This window comes from Schistocerca cancellata, chromosome 5, assembly GCF_023864275.1.
Source record: "Schistocerca cancellata isolate TAMUIC-IGC-003103 chromosome 5, iqSchCanc2.1, whole genome shotgun sequence".
NCBI lineage: Eukaryota > Metazoa > Arthropoda > Insecta > Orthoptera > Acrididae > Schistocerca > Schistocerca cancellata.
In genome coordinates this window covers 813,883,822-813,902,068 of record NC_064630.1, presented here as the reverse complement: position 1 = coordinate 813,902,068, position 18,247 = coordinate 813,883,822, and the positions used below count along the sequence as shown (strand labels likewise).

The 18,247-nt window shown below is 41.0% G+C and overlaps 1 protein-coding gene across 1 annotated transcript in view; it reads right to left on the bottom strand.

Annotated features, from left to right (window-relative positions):
• Positions 1–18,247, bottom strand: part of LOC126188070 (discoidin domain-containing receptor 2-like) — a 378,437-nt gene that overhangs the window by 125,255 nt on the left and 234,935 nt on the right. Inside the window, exon 4 of the mRNA XM_049929516.1 lies at positions 4,946–5,051. Coding sequence (XP_049785473.1) covers positions 4,946–5,051 — 106 coding nt within the window. The remainder of the gene's footprint in view (positions 1–4,945; positions 5,052–18,247) is intronic.

Here is an 18,247-nt window from a genome sequence, read left to right as displayed (position 1 = left end):
TCTCTGGACATCGGACCGACTAAACACGGTTCCAAGAAGGAAGGAATGAGGTGATTTGATAAGATGTTTACAGTGGTGCATCACATAAATAGCATAATTTCATAACATACAAATCTAATTTTGTAGTGCTCTGAGTATAGTGTTGGCTGAAGAGCCAACTTGGTGTTACTAGAGGAGGCCGAAATGCACGCGTTTTAGCTCACGCGGGCTGGCGTGAGGAGGGAAGGACTATACTGACGTGAGGTCTGGAACATGACAAGGAATTAGAATTCAGAAAGCGGACGTAAATAGTTTGATACTTAACTTTAATCCATTAATGATGAACGTCGCTCTTGACCGGTCACGAGTCACAGTATTATCTGTTCAGAATAGTAACTGAATATGGCGCCTTGCTAGGTCGTAGCAAATGACGTAGCTGAAGGCTATGCTAAACTTCGTCTCGGCGATTGAGAGCGTCTGTAGGCAATGAACCATCGCTAGCAAAGTCGGTTGTACAACTGGTGCCGAGTGCTAGGGAGGCTCTCTAGACCTGCCGTGTGGCGGCGCTCGGTCTGCAATCACTGATAGTGGCGACACGCGGGTCCGACGTATACTAACGGACCCCGGCCGATTTAAAGGCTACCACCTAGCAAGTGTGGTGTCTGGCGGTGACACCACACTGAGCATAAGATGTAAACACAAAACAAAATCCAACAAAAGGGGTGGTGTAAAATGGCAGAGATGAAACAATGTCGAAGATAACAGTCCAACAAAACAGACATGAAATGTCGACATCTGGAAAATTAAATCATTGTTATCAAAATATTTGATGATAACATAACACGCGAGTGTCCAGTTAGATAAACTGTAGCTACTCTATTCGTTATCATTTTTACAACGCTGCTGAAATGCAGAGGTAATTCTTCAGTTTTCTGTAGTGAACCACCACGTTTGAACTGATCTGCGCACAGAATTTTGATGAATATTAATCGCACCATTGTATGGACATAAAATAAAACTTGAAATAACGAGAGTCTTGGCTCATGCAATATCATGTCACACTTCTGTTATAAGAGAGGTGACCAAAACTAGAATAAACACCAGCAATTTTAGCAGACATCAGGGCTACACAGCAGAGGATGGGGGCGGGCTTTGGTTATCGAGCAAAAGCAAAGATGATTGTTTGCAATTGTACGGAGGCGGGAGTGGCAGTTTCAAACATGACGCTGTGCCCTCATGCCATCTGACACCACTTGGTGCAGCAGAGGGCCAGAGTTGCTGCACGTGTTGTAACTGCATCACTTTAGTCCTCTCTGGAAGCCTCCAGAAACTGCTATTGGATCTATAAGAGTGGGACGTCATGCCAACTCTGACATTCAGTTAGTTTACCTTTGATGATGATGGTGGAGGCTTGTAAACAAAGAAGATTTTATTGGAGGATGCCAATGTGAAGGACACCAAGGACACATATCAGAATCGTATTATTCTTAAAAAGGACTAATATTTCGATCAGAAATACATGTGCTGCTACTGTCGCAAATTAATTGTTCTATAAAATTCAAGAAATCACATGGCTTGCGTTTTAGCAGTAGTTATAGAACTTAGAGATAAAGCACCAGTTTGTAACGACCAAAGTTTGATTATTGTACTACAATTTATAAGCACAATGGACCTTCAACTTTAGTATTTTCACAAACAAAGCGTCCGTATAAGTTACTAAAATACATGGAGGTCACTCACTGACGCTACTGAAATAAAATGTAACTTACTAGAAGACCATAATTTGATTTTAGCACCATTTATTAAATACATGTAACATTGGTGCTATAACACTGCAGATCTGACATGAGAACTATTGCTCATATAAGTTACAGGTTACAGTGCACTTGTCAACGAGAATGACCAAAACAAAATTAGGGAATTTCCACGAACAAATTCGTAAAATACGTATCTCTAAAACCAGTATCAAATACTGTAGCAACTTCACACTAGGGTTTTAATTTTATCTTACAGTACAAAATATTTGCAATCTTCTGCTGACAATACTAATTCATAATGAGACATAATAGGAACTACATCACGCTTCGATGAAATATCATAACGTAGCGTAAAAAGTGACTGTCGTTACTCCACCCATGTTAACTATCATCACGTCAAATGAGTGGCTGATACTACTGCGGGGACAGTGATGCCCAGTTTGCAAAGTGTGTGTGTGTGTAGGGGGGTGGAGTGGGGGGGGGGTTGAAGGGGGAAGGTAGTCAGTTTATAAGGATACTATGGGCAGGCATGTGTACACATCTTAGGAAGTTCTTCCTTACATCACACAGAAATTTCTGAATAGTCCCCAGCAGTTTCGAAAACTTCTGACTAGTTCTCACAATCACATCTTCATCTTAGAGCAAAGTGGCGGTGACTGCCACAGATGCTATTACGTTAGCGAATAATGGTCCGTTAACATGTTGACTGTCGTTAACTCACACATGCAGTATTGTGGAACCATTGCCCTCAGGTAGTCGTGGGTGGAGAAGTCATCAGTTGGCATAATGACTGTCATTAAGACCACACATACATGTAGCATGGCTCAGTGAATTATGACATGTTTGTGTATTACATCAATGTACATCGGCAGACATCACAAGTGCAAACATGACATTGATTAAGCAAGTAGAGAGTTTTTTCTGAGAAGTTATTCCAACAACCAAATATGATTATATTTTCCAGTGTAGAACACGGCGCCTTACCTTTATATCCCTAAAATAGCTCTTGCTAAGGCGAATAACTACTGAGAAACATGCAAGACCGCTAGATGATGTCAGTCCGTTTTAGGTATCCAACAATAACATTTCTCAGACTGAAATGACATCACTTTTTATATATTTTAGACGTGGAAATACTATTGTAACACTTGAAAACCGTCACAGAACAATTCAGACGTGGAAATATTTAATAGCAAGTTCCAATATATCTCACACCAATTGCTGGCTTCAAAATTACCTTTGACGACGTTATTTTTTATCCTCACTTGTTTTATACCTATTTAGGCATGCTAAGAGGTTTCGAGTACTTAATCTGACAGCCTACAATCATGTTTTAAGCACCAATTTGGTGTGTGTGTGAGTGTGTGTGTGTGTGTGTGTGTGTGTGTGTATCTGTAAGGTGAATAACATTGTAATAGTTGATGTAAGTATTACATTTTTTTGCATTGTTGACATTTGCCCAGACACTGTAGACAGAAACTAACATACAATATTGCAGTGCCTGCGTTGTTCACGAGTATGATGCAATGCTCTTTCAGACATGCATGTATGTCCGAAGAAACTGCCACTGTGGCGACTACAACTGTTATCAAACAATTTTTGTGTATTCGCAGTTGGACAATACAGATGTATAAATTAATTAATCTCCTTGTCTGTTGTGCTTTATGCCATGTACGATACAAAAATCATACTTTCATGATCACTGGTGCTGTTTAATGTGTAATTTCTCGGCGTAAAATGCAAGTTACACGGTTTGTGCAATTTTCTGGATAAATAGTTTTGACTATGCCGAAAGTAATTCCGTTGGTGGGATGCAGTTGAGCATAATGAAGATTGCTGTTCTGGGTCTGCATTGTGACTGACTGTCATTTTAACCAGCTATAAAGTACTGGGATACGATAGGGGACCTTGGTGCGGTGGAGTGGATGGAAAAAAATGGAGGGGATGTGGAAAGATGACATCATTGAAAGCGGACGCGGCACGCACAATGATGAAGACGACTATGTCATGGATAAGTGCGTGATGACGTCATTCATTCGTCGCTGGCAGGTACTCTTTCTGTACTAACACTGGCACTTTTCAATGTCATTTAATTGCAAAGTGGGCCATCTTGCCCACAGACATACTTCTCTTACAGTTCAGAAATATTGGTTAACTTTTGAATTTTTTTAGTGAGTTAATTCGTACGTCTGGTTTCAAGCATCGTGACTTATTGTTAGTCATGCAGCAAACAACTGTGTTCAGTGATGGATTGCCATCTTGGCTTGCAAGTTTTCAAGTTTTCAGTTTTGTCGTAAGAATTTGTTTTTTATGTATTTGAATCACTTATCGTTTTTGCTTGCTTAGATCATGTGAGTTAGCAGTGGCAGCGTGTCGGCCGTCGTAGGTTCCAGTCACAGGTAGCGAGTTCGCCAGATTTTTGAATTTGGTTCGTCTGAATGCGTGTCGTGTCACATTAGACGGCTAATTATTGATCCATATGGAATCTTAATTATTGGACTAATTAATCACATTCTGAAACTTGGACAGTTTAATTTTCAGTGTGAAAAGTTTGTTGTAAATCGTCGCAGACAGGCAAGCGAAATGTAAATATTACACTGTCCCACTGTTGGTGTTCTGGCGACAAAAGAAAAAAAGTGTTATCCATAGCATAAGACGCTACGGTCGCAGGTTCTCATCCTGCCTCGGGCATGGATGTGTGTGATGTCCTTAGGTTAGTTAGGTTTAAGTAGTTCTAAGTACTAGGGCACTGATGACCTCAGATGTTGTGTCCCATAGTGCTCAGAGCCAGCCATAACATAACATTATCAATAATAAGTCATTGTTGCATCATCATCCTATCCTAAAGGGAACCATTTCGCAACGTAGTCAAACAAAAGAGAGACGAGTTATTGTATAATAAATTACCAGATAAACTGGAATAGTGGAGGAGAATGTGACATGACTATTTCGGTGGGAGTGTCAAACACTCTAATAACATTTGTTTTAACAACACAGCTATTTTAAAGAACATAGAAACGAAGAAGATGCAAATGGTAATAGTTGAGATCATAGCTGCGAATATTTGCAGAAAATGTATTACAGCAAAAAAATAAAATCTACTGCCACACGTACCAAACTCGAAAAATGTAATGGGTAGTTTTTCTGCCACAGAGCTGAATATTACATTAGTTTAAAGTTGCAAGTGCTGTTCTTTTTGTATTACCTACCTCCCATTTTGCGGTCCGACGTTGCCGCTGTCAAAGGAGGAGCTCGCCGATATGTCTTCGTCTGCAATGGCACCGGACTCCATACCCAGGGGCGCCAGGCATTGCGCTGCAACAGGGACAGTGGTCATTCTGAAGGCGCGTCGCTGTCACTTTGCGTCAGTACTTACTTTATTGCAAATGTAGTTATTCTACGATCTATTACTAGACGTCTGCGGGGATACGAAAAATGTAATCCAGTTCCACACTGCATGTATTCTAAGGACGAGTACAATATTCCCCTCGAGCACATCATGGATGACTGTGTTTTAACATTCACAAATAAACTTTCAGATACACAAGGCTTCTATATTCTTGTCTATAAAAATATGGTTGAGAAGTCTGTGCGCAGAATCATGGTTTGTGGAGGGGGGCGGGGGAGGGGAGAGGAGGGGGTGTCTTGGTGCACCGTTTCTATTTGAGCTAGGAATATGGGGTAAAACGATTTTGGTTTAGCCCGGACCAGCCACCTTTTGTGTAACGAACATATGTCCTCCTGTAGCTATGTTACTGTATATTAAGCAAGGTGTGAACGATGAACTATGGCTGGCGGCCAGGTACATTGTGCGAATCGATTAATTCCTTGCGAAAGGTGTTACTTGCGCTGAAATTAATGCTGAGGTAATGGCACTATTCGTATTTGCACCTTTCGGATTTTACGTGCAATTACGTTCGAAAGCACGTTCTTCTGGGAGTTTTTTTTCTATACTTGTACTAATCGGTTCAAACTTTTCACTAGGGTGGGTAAATGGATAAATTCAAAAGGAATTTCTTCTATCTAATGATCTTTATTCATTGTCGAAAATTATTCTTACGTGAACTGAATGCTTGGAAACGGTTTAAAGTGATTCAGATACATAAAAATATACATTCTTACTACAAAACTGGAAACTTACTTTGAAAACTCTAGCTTCATTCGGATTTTACGTGCAAAAATCACGCTTTTTGTGAGGCTTCCTGTATGTCCTACTTGTATGTTTCATACTTGTGGGAACTGGTTAAAATTTTTTGAGAAAGTATGTAAATACATTTAATTAATGGTCGTCCTCTTCTTTTTTGAAAGCTTTCTCCGTTACCACGACATAAGCATATCGTTCGAAAGACAATAAAGAAACCCATACCTGATCAGTCGTCACCCCAATCAACAACAATCCAATGAAAAAATTGTCGTAAGGTAAATCTGGGAACTAGAATTAAAAATGCACCTATCATTGCACAAAAGGAGCGAAAATGTCCTGCGGAGAGTTTGAGAGATAAAAGAAGGGAACTAGCTTTTCAACTTAACTGGCAGCTTCGAAGACATGTAAATCGTAATATCTTAACATATTCGCGCTACTTTACTAGTTAACCCTATTTCCTCAGCGCAGTGATCTCTCTCAGCTGCAAGATGATTATCTGAGTACACACGGCCGTTTGGTTTGACCGACAGGTACAAATCTCAGACGGTCGATGTGGCCAGGAGATTGCGCTGCTCTGTTGACTATTTTCTCTTCGCCAAATACCTCACGCATTCGTGACAAGATTGTCAATCCGGTGTGCACCGTTGCTCCATCTTCCTGGAAGTATCCAGACAGTCGTTCAACTTCTGCAGATGAAACTGTTTTATTTGCACTATTTTCCTATTTTTGTTTGGTGAATACGCTACTAGTTCATTACTTACGTTTTCATGGCTGTAATTCTTTTACTGCATATGACTTGTACTGCTCCCTACACTGTGCCCTCAGTTTCATCCTTGTTAGGTTTTATGCGTTCGTAGGTGTCTTCCAAAGATATTCTACCTAGCTCTTACGATCCGTCAACTCATTCCAGATATAAACTTTGATATAAATCGACAGAATGTGTTTTGATGTGGTCTTTGACATATACCACAGAGCCTACACTGTATGGGCCTAATCTCTTTGTTTTTGTACAGTACATCGTTAACTTTTGTAGGACATGCTGTGGTCTTTTCTTATGCCTATTACAGCGTTTTTGATTTTCTGTCGGCCAGAGAAGGAAATTCCCTATGTATTCACTTCCTGTGTTTTTGCTGTGTAAGACTTCATAAAGAGATTGTGCTCGTGCACTTACTACGAATTTTGTATTTTATATTTTTTTCGCGTACAGTACTTGTTCCATTTCTTTCTTTCGGTAGACATACTGCACGGATGGCCCACGACAGAACGTGGTAGATATTTAGGTACAAATAAAAACAGCTATGGATTAAAATTCACACTTAACAGTTGTTGGATTTCACCTAACCGAAACTTTAGAATAAAACATGCATGAAAAATATTTATAACTGTTAATGCTGTCCGGTAAGTCCAGAAACAGACAAAGAAGTGTGATATGTGTTCCTAAGTATAAGTTTCAACTGAACGACTTAAACGGGGAAGATACATGAGAATGACTGCACATATTTTCTTTTTACCTGTTGTTAACCTATTTATATACTTGTAGTTCAAGATTGTAGTTTGGTATGGATATTACCTACAAGAATTGTTATTAATAATGCTATTATTTCAATTACACTCATTTTCGAATATAGTATGGAGACTATACTACTAGTTCATTATTTATGTTTTCTCCACTGTAACACTTTTATCGTATGCGACTAGTACCGCTCTCTACACTATAACATCATTTTCATCTTTGTTTACATTTTATGTCGACGTAGAAGTCTTATCTAGTTCTCACCAGCTGTCAACTCGTTTTATATGTGAACTTTGATTATATTGATAGAAAGAGTTTTGATATGGCCCTTTACATTTACTACTGAGGCTACTCTGTATATCCCTTACCTCTTTGGTTACTCATTCTTTTGTTCTTTATATCATTAGCTGTTGTTACGTTAAGCATAACTCTATTAGGCTTTTGTGGACATGTTATGGTCTTTACTTAAACCTATTATGAAGTTTTGAATTTTCTATCAGCCAGAAAAGGAAATGATCTACTGGTTTAGTTGATCTATATTTGCCTTGTAAGCATTGATAAACACATTATGCATGCGTGCTTATTACGAGTTCTCTATTTCATATTCTTTCGTACGTATTATTTGTTCCATTTTTTACTTTTGGCAAATATACAGTAAAGATGCTCCACGGCCGAAAGTGGTAGATGTGAAGGTGCAATAAAAACTGGACCACGACATAAACCGATAGCTATTAAGATACAATAAAAACAGTTGGTACCTAAAACACGTTTTTCCAACAATTTATTTTTTCTATGAAATGAAGCTGCCATGCAGGACGAAGAAAAGGACTTGATGCATAGATCCATATTTTACGCGTGCATCTTTGCCGTGAATGGACAAAGACTTATCGACGGCAGATAGTATGGGCAATGCAGGTTCAGTGGCTCAGCCAGTTTCGGCGGAAACAGCGCCACGTGGCCGCCAGACACGCAAATCGGCCTCGTGGCGAACCACTAAACTGTCCACACAATCGTACGGTAGGGTAGGGTAGCTGAAAGTCGGACGTCCACAGGCAGCCACGTCGAGCCGATTCAGCGGCAGCTGCGCTATGTCGCCGTCTTTCGACAATCACTGCCGCTGGACTCTGACATCGTTTCAGTCATCTGAACTCTACCGAATTCATCGTCTCGTCCTGCAGTACTGCCACGGAGCCTTTCAGAAGCTACCGACTACAGGTGGAACATTTCCTCTGGATACCTGTGCTGTCGTGACCTATGTCATGTGGAATATTCTGAACTTGCTCACTTTATAAGCATTATCAAGTTTCACTGCTTGCATCCTCTAATACACGCTAAACGTTTGAACTTCTGGAACTTCAAGCGTCACTTCCTTCTACATCGTTTACTTTCTTTTCGACTTAACTTTCCTTGATACAAGGATCTGTCGAATGAAGTTGTATTAACATTTTACGGCCACTACACACAGTAAAAATGTTTATTCATTACTATAGGTAACAGCATTTCACCATTAAGACCGCCCGCTCACGGCAGCTGAGTGGGTTACAGATAACTGTAACAAGAATGTATTAGTTCCTTTTATGAGACATTTCAGAAAACAAACATAGTCCGTGGCAAGAAGCACAAGACCTAATCATCATGACAAAAATTTATTTTATTTCAGTGTTAATCACCTATGTGATAAGAAGAGTAGTTTTATCTAAAAACGTTTTAATTTCAAGAGGATACAAGATTTTATGTTTCTTATGAAGATGAAAAACTTCACGTTCACTTTAATTTACTACATATGTTTTTTCCAGTCTCAAGAGGAAGATTAATTTCTTTTAAATAATATTAAGCAATAATATTTACCTCCTTTATGTTAGCAAAAGTGGTTAAAGCGTCTGGCTTACAAAACAACATGAAGCCGAACAAGGGGGGGAAAAGTGGTCAGCGCGACAGAATGTCACTTCTAAGGAACCGGGTTCGATTCCCGGCTGGGTCGGAGATTTTTCTCCATTCAGGGACTGGGTGTTGTGCTGTCCTAATCATCATCATTTCATCCTCATCGACGCGCAAGTCGCTGAAGTGGCGTCACCTCGAAAGACTTGCACCCGGCGAACGGTCTATCCGACGGGAGGCCCTCGTCACACGACATTTACGTTTTTACCATGAATACCTTGATCAATATCAAAATGTTTGCAATAAATTAGATGACAGAGGCATCTGTTGATATTAACAACTCATATGACTCCATATATTGGGACACACTTCCATTTTATGTACACTACCAAGTCACCTAATCGCGATGCAAGTGGTTAGACAACTTGTTTATCAAACTTCCTGGAAGATTAAAACTGTGTGCCGGACCGAGACTCGAAATCTGGACCTTTGCATTTCGCGGGCAAGTGCTCTACCAACTGAGCTACCCAAGCACGACTCTCGCTCCGTCCTCACAGGTTTACTTCCGCCAATACCTCGTCTCCTACCTTCCAAACTTTACAGAAGAACTAAAGCTGTGAGGAGGGGGCGTGAGTCGTCCTTGGGTGGGTCAGTTGGTAGAGCACTTGCCCGCGAAAGGCAAAGGTCGCGAGTTCGAGTCTCGGTCCGGCACACAGTTTCAATCAGCCAAGAAGTTTCATATAAGCGCACACTGAGCTGCAGAGTGAAATCTCATTCTGGAATTTGTTTATCATCTGGCAGACATTAAAGCTGAAGAATGTGTCAATTTTTGTGGTGTCCATAAAAATGTCTTTCACCCAAGCTGTGAAAGGCATCTTAAAGAATGTTAATAATGTGTTGAAAGTGTTTAGCATAGATAGCAAGAGAAGAGCATTTGTACAATAAAAAATGAACATCTATGAACAGCAGCAGTCGAAGAAAGAGCAAGAAAAATAGAGATTGCCTTCGAATTATGTCAGAATACTCAAAAATCTAAATCCCCTTCTAACCACGCTGTAGTTCAGACACTACGGTGCCGTAGTCAGAGGCAAAAGAAAGAAAATTTTTTAGGGGAGGTATAGAGGTGCAAAGAAAACGTAACAGCAGATGAGTTTACATTTTACTTGAAGACAAACTAGGAATTACGTCAAAAAAGGAATTATGTTATAAAGATCTCATCCGCAATGAAGAAAAGAAGGCTAGCTTTCTGTGGACTGCTTAAAATATGCAACTGATAAATGGTTTAAAATGAGATACTGACTTCCCAAGAGAACAGAAAGACACAATTCCCAGTGGATCAGGAAGTAGGTAAGTATGTATGGAATTAGTAAAGAAGATATTACAGTTCACAAGTGGCTGAAACGATGAGACAAACAAATATAAATAAAGACTGCACTATACCGTGGCTTACAGTGTATACATTCTGTTCGGAAATTCCCGTTACACACTTCTAGGACTTGTAAAGGGGAATGAGCAAATAATATTTTGAACTGGAACCCATGTCCGAAAGCGTAACGTTTCTGTGCTACAACCGTTTGAAAACATATTAGTAACGGGATTACTTTTACAAGTAATTCATTAGTTGTGACCCAATACATCAATTTTTTACCATTCCAGTAACTAACAGCCAAAGCAATTGCTCATGTATTCGTTGACGGGTTCTCTTCAACATGACGCGGTACGGCCTCTTCCAGTTCGGGTGAGGGGCCTCTCCTTGGAATACCACAGTCACGCCTGCTGACGGTGAAAGGTTCCCTTTCTCGAAGCAATTGAGTAATTATGGCGAAAAGGGTATGCAATGGAGTCGGAAATTGTGGAGAGTTATCTTGATAAAGCCGAAGAGTTGCTCGTCCATTACCGCGAGCTTCGCTATTCAGAAAAATGTTGTTGGTGTATTTTGCAAGAGTGTACTCATCAATGCTGCTCTAACACTCACAGAGACGTGAAAGTGGCTCGAACGAACTCAGAGAGGTAGGATGAACGTCAAATGACACCAGTCGATCCGACGAAACCACCATCCACTATGACAACCCATTTGCATAACTACCTAGCAAACATGTTTTCAAACGGCTGTATCACGGAAACGATGCGTTTCCGGATATTGGTTCCTACTCAAAATACTATGTATCCACTTACCTCTCCAAGCCCAACAAGTTTATAATGGGAATTTCTGAATGCCCCATATAGCGGAGAGTTCCCTATATTTAGGAATCGCTTGTACTGTCTGACATTCAGTGAGGCGAACGTGAACTATGCACTTCCTGGAAATCTTATTCATTTATGTGTTCTGTCTGTTGAGGACATGATTGTCTGGTGGCAACTTTGATATTGCCATAGTTTTTATGCAGTCTTTTTTGTATGTGAACAAAGGAGTTACTGTTGTAAGATAAATGGCAATGTAACGATTTATTTATCTGTGAATACAGATGAAAAACCCCACTTTTCAGTCATGGTATGGTATTGTTTGTGGTCCGTTTGCAAGAAAATAATGAAGAGAAAATGACGACTTAGCATGTCATGTACCACTGTTAGTTTCTAATATTATACAGGTATAATTTAACAATCTTGCATGTAAGGCAAGCTTTAGAAAAATCGCTTAGCATTAATAGTGTTTCGTAACGTTTAAAAGTGATGCAGTGAAATTTGTTATTCGATCTTTATCGTAAGTTATAAATTAATTAACTATTTTGAATTAGAGTGTGGAAACAAGAGCTCTCATGGAAAGGGAGGCACAGATGAATTATATTAGACTGTAACACTACATCTAAATGAGAATAATGATTAAATGAATAAGCCTAAGCCTACTGTTGTATAGCCGGCCGCGGTGGTCTAGCGGTTCTGGCGCTGCAGTCCGGAACCGCGGGACTGCTACGGTCGCAGGTTCGAATCCTGCCTCGGGCATGGCTGTGTGTGATGTCCTTAGGTTAGTTGGGTTTAAGTAGTTCTAAGTTCTAGGGGACTTATGACCTAAGATGTTGAGTCCCATAGTGCTCAGAGCCAGCCTACTGTTGTATAGATAGTTCCGCGCAGTCAGCGCGTACACAACTTTCCCACTAGAGCGCGCCCCACTAAGCACAACAGCGCAGGCGCAGCGCTCGTCCGTCTCCGCACTACGAGATGGCGCTGCCATGGAGACGGACAAAATTCTGCTTCCGCCGATCCGCGTATTAATATGTAACGCAGCCAATGGGATTGCTGCTAATGTAGAACCTTTTCTCCTCATGGATTACACTCGCGCAGTGATACATGAACGTGTGAGGTATTATAACAAATGTACAGACCTCCGATTAGTCAGTCTGCATTTGTCTGCAACAGTCTGTACGAGTTCTACATTTGTCTGTACCAGTCTGTAGTCAAGTTTCAGTCTGCGCCTAATAAGATTACCATATTCCTGTACATAGTCATGAAGATCAATGTATAGACACTTTGTCAAGTATCAGAGATACATGTGAGAATTAGATTAACATACCAATACCAAAGGAACTTCAGATTGTCAATTGTAAATAGCATCCCGAACCAAGTGAAGTAATGTTTATGCTTGTCCTTATTTTAATAAATGTGTGTGAAAATTAATTAAGATCTGTTTAAAGTTGGTCACCGTCAATCTGCTACTCTAAGCGTGCAAGTGGCATTTCTATCGTCTGACCTAATGGCAGAAGATAAACGTGCCACGATAAGACCACGAGACATATTGATGACACTCGCCTACTTCGTTAGAGCGACAAGTCAAATAATCTGATGGCGTGTGTACTGAAGGTCTTACAGTACGCACACCACACCTAGAATAGAGAAGCATGCTGCAAACAAAAACAAATATGGAAACAGGGATTTAAAATTTTTTGTTGCAGTGTTTGCTAATGAAGTTCAGAACTAATTGGAACAACATATTCTTACATTTGAAAAGGTAAGTCGGCCGCAAGATAACTTGCATTAAACACTGCAGAACTAAACTATTTCAGTGCAGAGGAAACCACCGTTGGCAAAAAGTGGGCTGAAAGTGCCCATTCATTATATATCGGCGAATCCGGGGGAAATGATGAAAGCTCGAAGTAAAACTTTAAGGTCTAACCGAGGAGAGTCTTAACTAACATGCAGCACATGCAAACAAAAAGGAAAAATAGACAACCGAAGCAAAGGAGAAGTCTACAACAATAGCTCCACCTATGAGAAGGAAGTGTGTTGCAGACTCTGTAGGGAAGCCACCACAAAAATTCGTTCGTAAAACGGAGGAATTGAACATCAACCTGTGCGAGAAAGATCGAATTAAAGAAATGATCAGATTCATGAAACGCAGAATGTGGACTGATGCAGTGATGGAGAAACGAGGAAACATATTACATTGCAATTCCTGCATATAATGATAGAAGAACGAAAATATGGGCTATTTTCTTAAACTGAGTCTAGTATATATCTTTATGCTCAGTGACATAGTTCATAAGGATGGCAGAATTTATGAACCCACTAGGAAACCAGATCCCTAATTTGCACCTCTTGCTGGTATTTAGAAATTTTAACGTAGTGTGTTTATTTTTCTCAGGCTATCAATTCCTTAAAACAGACACCAGTAACGTCATCCTCCTCTCGGGGAAGATATTTTTAATTTTCCAACTTACTGTTTAGGTTATAATAAATAAAATCTCAAAAGCAGTGTATTACGGCAGCTCTTCTGTGTGTTACTTTAATGGACAAATATGTGCTCACGGGTAATGTAGTGTGGAATTTATGCTCAACTATAGTTTGTTCAGAATTTTCAGAAGTGACACTTTGGCTGGGAAAGTGGGGGCGCCACCGTAAAGAGGGCATTTCATATTGATTTTTTGTAAGTTATCGATGTGCACGTCAGCGAGAAAGCGAGTTACTAGTTGAAGTGTGGTAGGTGTGAACGTATTCAGTAGTGCTTTGCTGACTTATGGTTGTACCTGTGAAATGAAGACAGATAAACTGTAAACGACAGAAAGGATGAATATGACATGCGTAGTTTAAGGCGCGAAGAATACAAATATTGAATAATGTTATTTTTTTTTGAAGGGCCGAAGTTTGATGTAGGACTGCAACACTGCGCTGCTAGTTATTAGGAATGATTATTATCGCCAATTTAACTTTGTTCACTTGCTCAGAGCTAAAAGAAAGACCAGTCCACTTCACTGAGTCCTGCATTAACGTTTTAACTGATTAGTCTGTTTGATTTTTACAGAAATTCTCTGTTAACATTTTACACTTTTTAAATCATTGTTCACTTCGTTAAGCACCATATTATTCAGACCAATGTTACGTGAGAAGGTCAAGCCAAGTGTTACCCTGACTTTTTGAATAAACACTTCATTCTAAAGTCGTTCTATTGGAATGTCATGTAATTGGATTAGTTACTCTTTCCATCCCACCATTTGAAGAAGGTTTATCATTACGCATTACCACATTGCACCATATGGTATGCAACGATTTGATTATTTTTTGGAAATTTTATTTAGAAACAGAAACCTTGCCTAGACATCTCCTGCTTGCTATTTGCTGTTGTGTTTTAGGGAAATCTGGAACAATGTTGACGAGACGCGAAGAAGGTGGGAATTATGGTTAGGGCTAGATTACGGTTCTACTTCAGTTGAGCCTGTAATATAAAGATAAGCTGTTTCAGACCAGTTTCCGTTTAATTCATATTAGGTTCTGTTTAGTCAAAGGTTAGTATACGTGTTAGAGTTGGATAACAGTTTGTGGATGCATAGTTGTGGTAGTACGTAGCCTTTTTATAGAGTGACAAGTACATTTGGGTTGAATTTCATACAGAAACACAAAGTGGGGAACTTACACCACCCGCAGGGAAAACACGCGTAATCCTATATTTAACTCAGCTGGCACAAATTCCTGAACTTCCCCATATAAAGAGATGGGACTGACGTAAGTTTTTTGTGGAAGATCTGAAGATTTTCTTTTAATTCTGTTAGTGTGTACCGATGTGAAAAATTCCGACTTCACCGTGTTTCGGAGTCCACGTTAAACTATGGTTCTCCGCGTAAATGGCAGAACCTCGTCCAAAGGTACCATTCGTATTAGAGGACAACGGTTTTAAAACAAACCTTCGGAGTGTTGAAGATTTTGCCTTCATATAAGATCCACGTAAACTCCTTTGTTGATGACGTTACAGAAATTTACATACGTCGGGAAACACTTTTGTTATTGAATTTAGCTAAACAAATTATGAAGCGGAAATCTTTAAACCACATTGTATTTTCATCTGCTTCAAAATATAGCTCTGTCAGAGATCTCTGACACGAATTAATTAAGAGTTAATTTTGATGTATAATGCTCGCACGTTACTAGCTATGATGTCGACCGATTGGTTTCATTACAAGAACATATCATTTCGATTATAGCTAACTTGTTATTCCATTTTGGGTTTTATCCGTCATTTTGATTTGCAGCTCCTTGTATTGGCCGTGTTTGCAGTTAAAATTGTTGGACGTGAGGTGCGCCAGTTATGCAAAACACCGTTTTCTCAGTACCCAAACATGTTTCGGCACCACTGTGCCATCATCAGTGGGCTTTCATTTTTATGTATTCTTTACATTTGGTGTGCTTGAATTTTCTGGATCACTTGTGTGTTAATTACTGCAAGTAGCTTGTCATATGCAACACCTACCAGTCAGTGTACATGGGACAAACACGCAGAAACTTCAAAACAAGATACTCAGAACATTTCAGAGTCCCAAAAAGCAACAGCTCCCATAGCACATTTGCTGACCACATTGTAGCCAACAATCACCAGCCAACCACAATCGACCTAAGAGTACTAAAACCCAGCCACAGCCTATACAGCAAACAGTTTATGGGTTTTAATCGGGTTAAATAACAGGTTTGTACCACACGAGAAGAACTATACAAAATACACTGCGTCCGTAATGCATCAACCACACTGATAAGACGAAACTTGTTGACCACTGATCACCGCGACATCGGACGCCGCCTCGTAGCGTTGCGGGCACCCAACGCGGTAACAAAATTATGTAAGCGGAGCAGACATGGACGGGGGATCACCCAAGCGAAGATACAGGCTGGTAATGCGGAAACCACTGAGATAACCGGCTTTGACAAGGGGCTAATTGTTATCACGTAGAAAACGGCGAGGTTGGTCGAATTTTTATGTGATACTGTCGCGAGTATCCAAAGAAAGTTGTAGAAGGACAGAAACTACCACTAGTCGCTAAATGGTTGAATGTCCACAACACTTCAGAGAACGTTGGGTTCGGAGGGCTTGTCTGCTCTGTGAAATAATATTGATGGTGATCTCTGCCAAAAGAGCGCCGTCTTGATGCATGCAAAAGTGTTTTGGAGCACGCCGCACCTCGTACATTGTTGAACGTGGAGGTCCGGAGCAGACTACCCCTACGTTTACACATGTTGACACAACGGCATCATCAATTACGATTGCAGTGGGCACGGCCCCATCGGGATTCGACCGTCTATCAGTGTAAACGTTCAGAGCTTCGGGTGAATTACATTTTTGCTACGCTAGTTCGCTAGTCGTCTCCACAAACGCCGTCACTGAGTTGAACGGAAGCTCGGAACGTGCAGCGCTCCACCAACGAAGGATGGTAGGAACAGTATTACGCTATGGGAGACATTCTAATGCGCTTGCATGGGACCTGTGGTAGTAATCGAAGACAAGCTGACAGCTATGAACCACCTGCACCCCTTCATGCTTGATGTCTTTCCCGAAGGCGATGTCATCTTTCAGCCGTATAACTACCCGTCTCTCGGAGCCAGAACCGCGCTACAGCAGTTTGAGGACCTTTGTAGTGAACTAACGTTGATGCCTCGGCGACCAATTTTGCCTGATGTAAATCCTATAGAACCCATCTTGGTCGCTACCGGGCGCCAACACCGCGTACGCAAATTACATGACCTGTGCTTAGACATCTAACGCCACATGCCTCCACAAACCTACCAACAATCTGGCGGATCCCTGATACGCAGAATTAGTGATGTCTTTCGTTCCAAAGACGGATAAACAAGCTATTAAGCAGGCTGTGATAATGTTCTGGCTCATCAGAATATATTGTAAATGTAGAGATTTCTGTTTTAACAGTAGAGTTCCTGAGATGATCTTCATTCGTACCTTGTTGCTAACAGTGCCTTCTTCTTGACAGCCGAAACTTACAAAATATGATTTTGATATGCAGTTATTTAAAGTACACAGCCAAACATTCAACTGGCAACGGCCTTGCCGCAGTGGATACACCGATTCCAGTCCGGCTTCCGCCGCCGTGCAGTGCGGACGTGTTGTTGTTTCCGCCTGCGGAGCGCGCGCGCTCGCTGTTGTTTACATTTCAGCGGCCATCACTTACGTGTCGCTTACGTGCACTAGAATCATGGCCAACCGTTTTAGAAAATCAACTTTGCGATTCAACTTCTGCAACGACTACGCACGACCAAAGGCCTTGGAAGTGGAACGCTTCCTACGCGACGTTGCTAAGATCCCAGCTTCTGACATCTTGGGCATCCATTTTTCCATATTAAGCAGTACTGTGTACGTCAAAGTCATCAATGACGCAGTATGTGAAAGAATACTTTGTGACACCAACCATGGATTACGCTTTTGCCACGCCGACGGCAATGTCGGAGCGGTCACTGTCGACCATGCCAGCTTAGAAATGCGCACCATACGAGTTTTCGAACTCCCGTTCGAGCTTCCAGCGGAAGACGATATCGCGGCTTTCCGCCCCTATGGCACTGTGCATGGCCACACTGCCGAACGCTGGGCGCAATTCCAAACGTACCCCGTTCTTAACGGTGTACGGCAGATCACCATCGACGTCCATCGCCACGTGCCATCTTACCTGCAAATTAGCGGGTGCCGCGCGGTTGTCATATACGACGGCCAACCCAAGACCTGTTCCGGGTGCGGCAAAGAAGGTCACCTCAGATCTGAGTGTCTTCAGCGAC